Source organism: Chelmon rostratus, chromosome 20, assembly GCF_017976325.1.
Source record: "Chelmon rostratus isolate fCheRos1 chromosome 20, fCheRos1.pri, whole genome shotgun sequence".
Taxonomy (NCBI): Eukaryota; Metazoa; Chordata; class Actinopteri; order Chaetodontiformes; family Chaetodontidae; genus Chelmon; species Chelmon rostratus.
In genome coordinates, this window is record NC_055677.1 from 7765656 (window position 1) to 7777394 (window position 11739).

Consider the following 11739-nt stretch of genomic DNA (forward strand, 5'->3'; position numbering starts at 1 on the left):
AAGCACTAAGTATCCATTTAAGTGTACGCTATATTTAGGATATTTTCACTGCTTTAATTTGCAGTCAGAAGGCCCCTTCCAACTGGAAACTGAAGCTTTTATATCCATCTATGCGCTTTTCAAAGCCACCAGGCTCCTTTGACAAAAACAGTAATTTTACCTCGCAGAACACAGGAGCTGCTCGTTCACCACTGCCTGGATCGGCTAGTCAGTCTGTGATTCTGGCGTTTTAAAGGGTTTCAGGTTCACGGAAGTCACACAATAACACAGACTGACTAACCGATCAAAGCAGCGGTGAACCCCTACTCCTGTATTCTGCGGGGTAAAATTACTGTTTTTGTCAAAGGAGCCTGGTGGCTTTGAAGAGCGCATAGATGGATATAAAAGCTTCAGTTTCCAGTTGGAAGGGGCACAACTGAATGTTTTCACTGCAAATTAAAGCAGTGAAAACATTCTTGCAGTATAAATTTAAACTGGTACGAGTAATTTTATGTGGCTAAAACACAGTTTGCTGCTGACCCCCTTCTACAGCAGTACATTGCTGAGCCTCCTACACCTGTACTCCTGCTTTGAACTGAGGGTGTGCTGACCATCATCTACTGTAGGTAATACACTGACTATAGATAAGTACCTCATACAACCATACTGTAGTGGACAACAATTAAATCTTCAAGCAATATGTGTATTTGTAAGATCTACATCATAAACAAAACTTCACAATAAAAAATATAAAATAACTGCGGTGTAAACATATTAGTACTCAGGGTAGAACTAATCTGATGTATTGTTTGGAGACCGTTTTTCCTCTTTTTGTTGCTTGCTTCTGTTTCTCCTGGTAAATAGATCATCACTATTAGCCTTAATGGATCCTCTGTAATGTACAACGTACCCCACTTACGGCTGCTTGAAGGTGTCTTTAAAAGGGGCAGGGCTACCGTTTTGATGGGCTGGGGTAAAGAAGCACGGCGCTGAAAGATGACAGGACCTCAGAGGAGGCGGAGATGGCGAGCTTCCCAGCGGTCATGACCAGTCCTGCTCGATCTCCTCTCCTCAGTGGCAGAACCAGGCTCAGAGAGGTGGAGCTGCTGCAGTTACATCGATCATGTGACGATGGCTCTGCCGCTCCTGACAAGAAGCCTGTGGAGTCCAGCCTCTGGATGCTGCGGTTGGACACGGAGAGGACGGCCTCCACCCTCTCACCTCGCTGGGCTGTGAGCACAGCGGTCAGCAGGTAGCGTCCATCTGTGGGAGCTGTGAAGATACCTGAGGACACAGAAAGAGGCTCTTAATACACCCATTCTTACTAAAGAACCACCGCTCTGGTCCAACTGAACTATCTGATAGATTGTACGAACATTCATGATCCCCAGAGGATGAATGCCTCTTTTTTTATTGATCCCCTGACTTTTCCTCTGGCGCCACCATGAGGTTGACAGCTTTTGTCTTTTATTAAAATGTGGGATGCACTGCCGTGATATTTGGTGATAAATTTAATGCTAATTTGCAAATATTAGTATGCTAACACGCTAGACTAAGATGGTGACAATGATAATAATATCTGCTGTCATCAGCCCAGGACTCTCATATCTCTATATTAATATTATTTTTAGACTTAGTTCACTTGAGTTTCTTCACTGAGTTTCTTCTCTTAAATTTTCCTTTTTCTGTTGCAGTTTGTTGACATTAAGTTAAAGGTCGTGGTTTGGGTTATAATAGACCAGGCATCTCAAACCGGTTCCATAAAGGGCCACGTGGCTGCAGGTTTTCATTCCAACCCAGGAGGAGCACATCAGGCCAACCAATCAACATCAAGGGATCACTTAGTTATCAGCTGAAGACTGAGATCAGCTGATTAATTGATTCCAGCCAGGTGTGTTCCTCCTTGGTTGGAATGAAAACTTGCAGCCACGCGGCCCTTTATGGAACCGGTTTGAGATGCCTGTAATACACCCTTTTACAATGATAACCTCAAAAGCTTTGACATCGCAAGAACGTGATTGGCCAGTTACAATGAGAGTCCTGGAGCGACGTTGGTTCTCATATGGACATATCAAATTGTTTGTACAAGTTCTGGTGTAGTTTTTTGTCCCCTTTTGGTTGAATTTAAATTCAATGCTGCAACAACAGAAAATTTATTCAATACAATTTTGATAGTAAATTGTTTAAGCGATTTGTGAAGGAATATCTCAAACATTTTTTTGCTGTCGTCATCATACATACATCATATTTAAGCTATCAAAATCAACAGATTAATCAATCAAATTGAATTCACAACAGCGGAAGCTGAATAATACTCACCTGTATCAGCATCGTAGTGTCCTCCATCGTTGACCAGCACCTTGTTGAATCGAATGATTCCGATCTCTCCCTGGAGCGGCGGAAGAGTCAGACCGGCTGTGAACGACACCATCTCACCTGAACACAGGACAGGAAGCGTCACACGCTGACAGACAACAGAGGCAGGAACCTGTATCATGGAGACACTCTGACCTGAGGCCGGGGCAGGTTTGTGTGGTGGCAGTCTGTGGGGCAGGTTCACATCTGCTGAGCAAAAGAAAAATATTCATCCCCTCCTGACGGGCTCAGGTGTGACGCAGCACAAAAACATTAGAGGAGTATTTACCTGGGATGAGTGGCGTGCTGGGCTGTAGCGAGTCAGCGGATTTGACGTGAGGGGTTGCTATGAAATAAAACAAAATGCCGAGACACATGAAACAATGCTGGGAAACACGCAGAGTGAATATACATGCAGGTGCGTCTCACCTGGAGCTCCAGCAAAACCCTGAACGGGCATCATGCTGCCGTCGGCCCCCTTGGGCAGCTTGGACGAGGTCATCCTGCCGGGGGGTCCCGCCTCGCCGGTCTCCATCACAGGTGGCTGCGGGAAGGAGGCGTCCAAGGGACCGACTGGCACCGTGACACTCTTACGTGAACCCTGAGGAAGTCCGCCATCCCTTGCAGCAACATGAACACCTGACAGAGACAGAGAAGGTGGTGAGCACCGGGGCTGACACTGCTCACTACAGCCGGGTGCAGCGCCCTGGTTCTGTAACTGGGGGCAGGTTCAGGGCAGAAAATGTGAAGAGGGCGTCAAGTTAAAACAATCATATTCATGAAGGAACAGTGTGCTAACAAGTGTGCTCTGATGCTTGCAAGGCGATCAGGATTACTCAGACAGACTGACTGACCGGTACAAGATGGGCAGATTTTTGACAAAGAGGAAAAACAGGCAACACTCGCTGAGCAACCATGTCAGTCTCATCTGAAATATGAGGATGAACAGCATAACAGGAGAGATTTATGTGTTTCATGTCCAAATACTGCAGGATTTGGGCAAGTTTATCTTGTGGTTTCCATTTGCACATTCGCTCGTTTTTATTTGTCTTTCCAACCACGAGTGCAGTGCAACAAAAGTCTCTTTACTGTCATTTAACAATACACTGTCATACCAGCCCACCACACCTCCAACACTACTCTACTGCAAACCGCGAGGTGTGAGTTTAAATTAAATTGATAGCTCTCTGACACAGTCTCAACAGAAATTAAAATGACAGGTTTCACAGTAGGAGTACTGACTGGAAGGCTTCTCTTATTTAATTTGAATGACACTGTCAGATAATCCGTGAGGTAATTTGATGACATCCAATACTGCAGTCTTAACATGTGTCAAACTTCTGAAATGTTGCTTGCACCAACAAATGATGCCAAACCTCATAGGAAAAACATGCAGCTTATGTTGTATTCCCACTTGTTCCACTTTAATCTTCAGATCATGGAAGGTGTAATTGTGCTTTTGTTTACGGCAGAGCTACCGTTGACACTCATGAAACAGCGAGCGCTCATCTGAGCCTGTTATTAAGGACATAAACAGAGAACATGAGACTGACTGGCCCATCTCCCATTATATGGCGATCAGCTTTGAACTACATGTATTGCTGCATTCCTGAGGAACCACCGCTGAGATGAACTGCAGTTTATCAACAAATCAGACCTCCCGGCTGGGGGCACAAATTCGCCGTTACAATGCCTGCAACCAGACGACAGGCCCCAACTCTGCCGTCCCAAAAGGAAAACCAGCTCATAAAAGGAATACCAGCAGCATACCACGGCACGGCCACATGTTCAATCACCAGACAGCTTGTCCCCTCACCCCGGGGAAAAGGGTAATTTGGCGCAGAGGTCAGAAAAGTCTGCCTGTGAAACACAACATGTGGAGGGGAACTGGTGTGTGACCGTAAAGCAGCACAGGGGGTGAAGTCTGCCCACATGTGCATGTGTTTGCCTGCTCTGCGTCGGGTAGTCGCTGCTCATATAAAGCGAGGCATGTGCTCCAGTGAGTCTCTGCCAGGAGCATAAAAGAGGCCAACGCAGGATGTACTGTATGTACATGTGAGAGTGTTTGTCAGGATGAAAGAGGTGAGCTGTAAATAAATGCAGCTGGATCTGCTGGCGGCCTAAAATTTGCATCCTTCCACCAAAGCAGCATGGGAAAGCCTCTCCTCCCCCTCCAGTTCCAGGATACAACGGCCCCTTGTGTCACAAGAATGGCCACTTTCCACATTACACACCACATAATAATGACTGCACAGCAATTTGGTGCGTGTTGACTTTGTGAGTCACTGTTCGCCACAACAAAGCGGCCTCTTAAGACTGTGATTTACAGTAGGAATCAATAAATCCAGCAGAATTTATAGCTCAGAAGATAAAAGGGAGATTGCTGAATTCCTTAGGTCAGCTAATGTAACACCTTCTTTGTCAGGGGTATAAAATGAGCAGCCGAACGCTGCAGGCTTTATAAATCTCAAGGGTTTTCCGTCAGGTCCCATCTTGTTTTTAGGTTCATGGGGTTATCACGTTTGACCGCTGACCAGAGCGTGTCACCTTACAAGTCGCCTTATCTCTCGCAGGTCATTGACCCACCAGCTTCACCACTTCGCCTTGAGAGAAGCAGGAAAACAGGCTTTCTTATCAAAGAAAGTGCCCATAATAGAGCTCTGCGATGCTGTTTTAAGTCTGTCGAGGCCACCTTGTCAAACAAAACGAGAAGGATGTGCTTCAAGGCAAGTAAAGGGATTAGGAAACATATACATCTTATATATGCACACTGAGAGTCGTCATCAGCGGATGCATGTTTGTTCAGTGTAGACTGCGAGATGTTGTCGAAAGCTCCAAAAACAGCTGGTGCTGAAGGCTCTGTGAAAAAGCTATTAAATGGATCTTATGTTAAGATTTCTTTCACACAACTTTCTAATAAGTCACTGTTTTAATAAGTGTACTAATGGCTTTATTCATAATTAAGAAATAATCCTCTAATAATGCTTCATAAGTCAGTTATAAGCCATTAATACAGAGGATTTTTGGGTTGCCAGGTTCTGAAATATCCCTTTTTCATTTGGTGTTTCTCCTCCTCAAGCAGAACATTTGATTTATCTTCTTGCGATAGCTCTTTAGTTTACTTACCTTGAGTATCTGGACAAAGATCATTTTATTAACAACTTATTAAGATTTATAACTTTATAAAATGTAATGACTTATCCACAACAGCTGCATTCTTACCCAATAAAAATTAACGCCAGCTAGAAAGATTTTTTATAACCTGGCAACCCAAAAGTTGTTCTTATTAATGGGTTAAAACTGATCTATACAGTAATGGTTGATTTACTATTAATAAAGCTTTTAGTTGGCTTGTGGCTCTTTTCATGAACACTCACATTTATACTAATGCAACAATTACAGTTATTCAAGTGCAATGAGTACACCTATTAAATTGCATAAATTACTTTAGAACATGTAGCTCTCTTAATCTTAAAGGCTTTCTATCTGCCATCTTGGCGCCTTGTATGAAAGTCGTACCAATTTCTACTTTCTCCAACGTCAAGAACTGACTTTAATGCTCAGTGTTTTCTCAACTCTGAGCACTCATAGCTGTAATGTACGTTCACAGGAAATACGAGGCCCACGTCTGAATGAAGAAATTAGTTTTCAAACAAAGTCTCAGGGGCTTATGTATGTCTTTCATGTTTGCGCCAACAAGCCGTAATGAATCAAAGCGAGAACGCCGTGATTAGTACGCACAGAGAGCAACAAAATCACTTTAAGAATGACATGCTGCATCTCTCTTCTTCCCTTTCCTGACCCTCTCATTTAAGGTTTACAGCCGGTATGACATCATGGTAAACACCTTGACAAATGGCCCTTGAGACCCCGGTGCAGCTTTGAGCGTTCACACTGTTTATTTTACCAGAAAAGGAACTCAGCCGTGGAAGTTCAAACTGCAAAGACGGGAAGAGGAAAAGCACAGAAGGGGCTGCGAGGGAAAGCAGTGATATAAATGTCGATCCAGTAGCACCTAATCTTAACACACCGAGGCTCTTGGCTCTGAAATAAAGATGCCCATGAGTGGGTCACTGATAAGCTGTGAGGACATCTCTCTGTCATGCACTCGAAGCAGCATTTTCCAGCCTCTTCAGATAAGCAGGGAGGGAGACAATAGGATGAGGCAGCTGGCAGGGTAAAGACAAACAGAACGAGTGGTCATAATGGTCCCTGCTAACATCACTGAGCATGAGTGGAAAGCATGAATAACTGTGCTCCCGCTTGCAAAACGTCCCAATGACAGAATGATGAATTAAATGTTAGATTATGACAACATGCCCCAGTGATCTCTGATTCAATATTTGGCAAAAATGAGAAAATCGGCATGTCAGAGCTGCAGAGATGATTCAGATGTGAAAAATTGAAACATTTCTTCATGCAAAGCCTCTGGTCTGGAGCCAGAACAAGAACCAGGACTATTTTACGCCCAGCTCCCCTCCCAGAAGATTCTGGACTGGATCATATGCTGCATCACCTGCTCCATAAACCAGTGAGTGAAAACTAGCAGGTCGCAGAGGAAGAGACTTGGCTCGTAAACATCATGGGCATGCTTCTAGTTCACATTTACAACTGTGAGAGTCAGAAGTCCAGCTCGGTCTCAAAGCCGCCATTAATGAGCAGACTCATACAAGAAGTATGCAACATATGCACTGATATGAAAATATATACTTTCAAATATGCTTACAACAAAAAAGCCAAGTCTTACAATAATATCCGGCATTAATGACAAAGATCCACCTGATATTAAACCTGGTTTTACACCTGAAGGAACACACATGCATGTGTAGACTTTATGGACAAACACAAACATACTGCAAACTTAGATGCAGAAAAAAGCAAAGCGAGCAATATTTCATTGTGCCAAGGCATTGCTCAACACAAGTGGGGTCTATTAAAACAAGCATGTGTCTTCAATCAACCGCCGCCTTTAACTGAGAACATGGTTTAATGGAAATCCAACTTGCTCTCACTCACACACTCAAACGCTCTAATACTGTAGCCTCTCCAATAGTGCAGTCAGCCTGTGATGCACAAATGGACTCAAGTCCAAGCAATGACCTAAAAGGTTGGGAAATATTACAGCTATTTGATTGTTATCTCAAGCCTCTGCCATCGAACCCTCTCAAAAAATAAATCAAGTTTAGAAAGTGGGAATAAAGTGGTTTAAAATGAGACTGGGTAACTTTTGCTGAGCACTGGTTACATTCCCATGATAATGGAACATGTAGATTAGTCATAGAGTGGACTGACTCAGTAGGGTTGCTGGTTTCACAGTACGAAAATGCATGCTACTGTATTAGTGGTCAAATTCTGAGCAGTTATTGTACTTCATACTATGATACCATTGCAACACTATGATACAGTAATGTCCATTGTACATTATAACATTAGCTTACATTAGCCAGTGGTCATAACAGACCAACTCAGGCTTTAGTGGCAAAATCCTCAAGTGTACTGACTTGAGCAAGAGTGTGTCTAACTGCTGAGGGAACTTTTAAATAGTAAGAAAAGGATTATTATCATTAATTCTTTCAAAGGTTGCACACTGTCACTTTAAATGGCTGCATTGCAGGAAGTTCCCACTTCAAGGCAATAAAGAGTGAGTTTACGTTTGTGTCACTGAACCTGCAGCTTACCCGTCTTCTCAGGATTGATGTTCGTTCGCTCCTGGAGGTCTCCGGCTACATTAGAGATGAGGTTCTGGATGTTCTGGCAAGTTTCCCTCAGTCCTCCAATATCTTGGGCTTGAGCTGTAACTGTACCATTCAGCTGGTTGACACAAGTCCACAACCTGGTGACGTGATTATTTAGGCCCTCTTTAATCCTCTGGAGGGTACCAGAGATGGGGTCCAGCTTGCCGCATAAATTCTCCACGCTAACGACGCGGCTGTCCATGTGGGCAATCTCCTTTGTGACATCTTCCGTCTGTTGCCGGCAGTGGTCCGCCTCTGCCTTCACCTCCCTTCCTAGCTCGTCTAGCCGGGTCCTCAGCTCATGATGCTGAGTCCTGTGGAGCTCCAAAAGGTCCTTGGCCTCCTGCTCAGCCCCTGTTTTAACTTGACCCCAGGTAGAGTTGAGACCCTGCAAGGTCTGAGACTGCTGGTGGACTACATCTGATAACGAGTTCTCCAACCTGCCTACACGACCATTCAAATAGCTCAACTCGCCATGTAAGTTCTCAATGCTAGTGTTGTGGCTGAGGAGTTGGCCCTCCATGGCTCCCAGGCCATTTATCTGGGCTTTTAGTCTAGTCTCCATAGCATCTAGAGCCGTTCTGCAGTCTTGTTGAATGTTCTCTACAGCAGTAGTACTAGCCTTGTACTCCTTTGAGCACAGCTGGTCCAAGACATTGAATCGATTTTCTAGAGTTTGAACAGAGCCCTTTAGAGACTTAATGTCCCTCTGCAGAGAGTCCCGACTCTCTGGTTGACCACCAGATGGGGAGTTTGTGCTTGTATCTACCAGCAATGTGGTGAGTCTGTCTTCTACGGAGGCCAGCTTGTCCTCCAGAGTCTCCCTCAGGTCTTTGATGGCCTCTGACCGTTCAGTCTTCAGCTTGTCCTCCACAGAGCAGCAGTGGGCTGCTATAGTCTTCTCAGAGGAGTTCAGACGGATCTCAAGGTTCTCCACACGAGCCAGAACAGAGTCAGATACCCGCAGGTCTTGCTTTCCTGGATTAATCATCTTGTTCTTAAGGTCCTGGATCTCGTTACGAAGGTCAGTTTCCTTAGAGTCCATGAGCTCGGCCAGGCTGAAGTAGTTAGCTTCTTGTCCCTCACACTGGTCTTGAACTGACAGGATCTTATAATCGCATGAGTTCTTCAAGTCTGCCAGTTTGATTTCCATGCCATTCATTAGCTCCTCTCTCAGAGCGCGGATCTTCTCGTCCAGGTAGCCACGCAGGTCTGTGTCACTGGCTGTGGGGGCAGGAGGGAGTGTTGACAGCTGTTTCTGGGCAGTATCCATTAACAGGTGAATCTGTCCATCATGAAGGTTGACACGGCCCTGCAGGTCATCCAGGGTATTGCTCTTGGACTCCAGATCGTCTGCTATCCGGCTGATCTTGTTCATGACCTCATCCATCTGTGTTGTATCACGCTCAAAGGAGAAGTCCTGCACCTGAATGGTTTCGGTCTCAGCGCCCCTCACACTTGCAGGTTGTCTGATGTTATTCAGCAGCATAACCAGCATTTTACTGGCGTCCTCCTGAAAATCCAGCCTCAGATTGGAAGACATGTCTGTCATTCTCGCCTGCATGTCGAGGACCATCTGTGACAGTTGCTGCACCTCCTCCTCCAGGTGTTGTGCATTTTGGTGTCTTCCCTGACCCCCTAGTGGCCTATGACCTGTCTGACCTCCAAACTGCCCTTCCCCTCCCCATGGATGGTTCCTCTGGCGGTCTGTTCGCTGTCCTGGAGCTATACCAAGAACAGAGAGAGAGACAGAGTGGGAAACAGGAATATGGATGCTTTTATTCTGACATTTTTCCAGCAGTTACATACTTATTCAGTTTCGTTCCACATATTTTCATGTTGATTTTCTTGATTATTATCAGCTCTTTCACCTTGTTGGACTGGAACATGTCCAGAGGCAGAGGGTGCAGAAGGCAGACGCTCTACTTGAAGTAGCTTCATGTCTTTCACCTCCCTGCAGTCATGGCCCTGGTACCCTGGGCAGCACCTCCACTCCAGCTCTGTCACAGTCTTGTATGCAATCTTATACATGGGCCTAAAGTGTGTCCGATATCTGGGAGCAATTAACACATAAACATGAATACATTCTGTTTTCTAAAAATTCACAGATGTTTTCCAGGGGAGTATGGGCTGTGGTGTGGTAATAGGCAACAAGAGAAATAATTACTCTGCTCCTTAGACGCTCAATATAAGACTTTGTGCAACTCTGACTCTCTGGAATACAATGTAAACTTTGACAATAAAATCTGTTTGTTGACAGCTAAGACTAGATAAACACCAGTCACATTTGTAATTAATGTATCACGCAGCTGGCAGGAAGGGGCTTCAGACTTTCCACCGCATCCACTCATGAGGACCCTGCTGGCCCACATGGTCCTGCCACCCCATGATTAACTACATGTCAAATGTGTTTGTTGCTCAATGAACACTAATGCCAAACAAAGGGAGTAATGTCTGTCCATGTTTGCCATTCATAAGATTCAACACAGATGCCTGATTAAAAAGGCCTTTTGCTTTCTAAGTCATGCTTTTAAGACTCTTCTAAGAATAAATCTCCTTTCTATGATTTAAAGAGAATGAGCACCAAATGTATCTAATACACACGAAACAATGTGCGGTTTACATACTAAAAGCTTTGTTAGTTTTGGCCTTAAAGAAAAACTGCTGTAACACAAATTATAGTATTAAAGTATAGTATGACAACTCAGCAGTAAATAATATATACTAAAACACAGGGGAATGTTAAATGAACTTGATGCACAAAAGGACTTATACAGTCAAATAAACAACAGCTCCGTCATAATCTCACTACCTCAGATTCACCATTCCAAAGATATGCTTATAGAGTATTTTTTGCAGTGCATCAATGCACACTATGCGAATACAGCAGAAGTATTGCCTCATATTGTTAAAAAATACTAACAAAATAACATCCGCCCTCCATCCGGTGTTACGGACTTCTGGGAACTTACATCACTTGTTGCGCACAGTTTGGCAGCTCCGGTGGACACGGTAAAACCTCCGGCTGCACGAAGCTCTCCGTGCCTCCCACGACGGCACAGCTCACGTTCTTGTGCACAACGTAGGCGCACCAGTTTCTGCAGAAAATCACCGGTAAATCACTCCTGATGCTGAAAGCTGCGGTGCGGATTCATCGCGTGGATTACTTTTCCACAAGTGACCGAAGGTTTCAATTTACGCACAGAGGAGGACAAGTGCGACGCTTAAGTCAGACATCAAAACAATCAAATGCAAACATGATGTAAACGCCATTACTCACTTATTTCTCTGACGCGTGTCGGTGCCAGAATATGCGTTGCCCTGGAACATGTTATATTGGAAAGGCGATCCACTGATGAGAGGAAAAGTTATTAAAATGTGTACAAGTGGCAGTCCGCATACTCCGCGTTTCATGGTTAAAGTATTTTTGAAATCCTGCTGTATCCGTTTTCAGATTGCACACAGTGGTGAAGGTCTGCGGTCCAGTGATCAGTCAAGGCACCGCGCGTTGTTCCCTCTCTGTGGTGCGCAAACCGAAACGGGCTCTTTCCAGATGGAAGATTGGATGTGACGTTTCGGGACCCCCTCCAATACTGACAGATGCCTTTTTTCCGTCTCTCTCTCTCTATCTCTCTCTCTCTCTCTCTCTCTCACACACACACACCAAAGT

At 44.7% G+C, this 11739-nt stretch overlaps 1 protein-coding gene across 1 annotated transcript; it reads right to left on the reverse strand.

Annotated features, from left to right (window-relative positions):
• Positions 1 to 382: 382 nt before the first annotated feature.
• emilin2b (elastin microfibril interfacer 2b) lies at positions 383 to 11680 on the reverse strand. The gene is made up of 9 exons (XM_041961612.1): positions 11350 to 11680; positions 11042 to 11167; positions 9941 to 10122; positions 8013 to 9794; positions 2764 to 2973; positions 2624 to 2680; positions 2491 to 2541; positions 2299 to 2415; positions 383 to 1263 (listed from the first exon to the last, which is right to left on the reverse strand). Exons 1-9 carry the CDS (start codon positions 11481 to 11483, stop codon positions 932 to 934), a joined length of 2991 nt encoding a protein of 996 aa, XP_041817546.1. The 5' UTR covers positions 11484 to 11680; the 3' UTR covers positions 383 to 931.
• Positions 11681 to 11739: the final 59 nt, after the last annotated feature.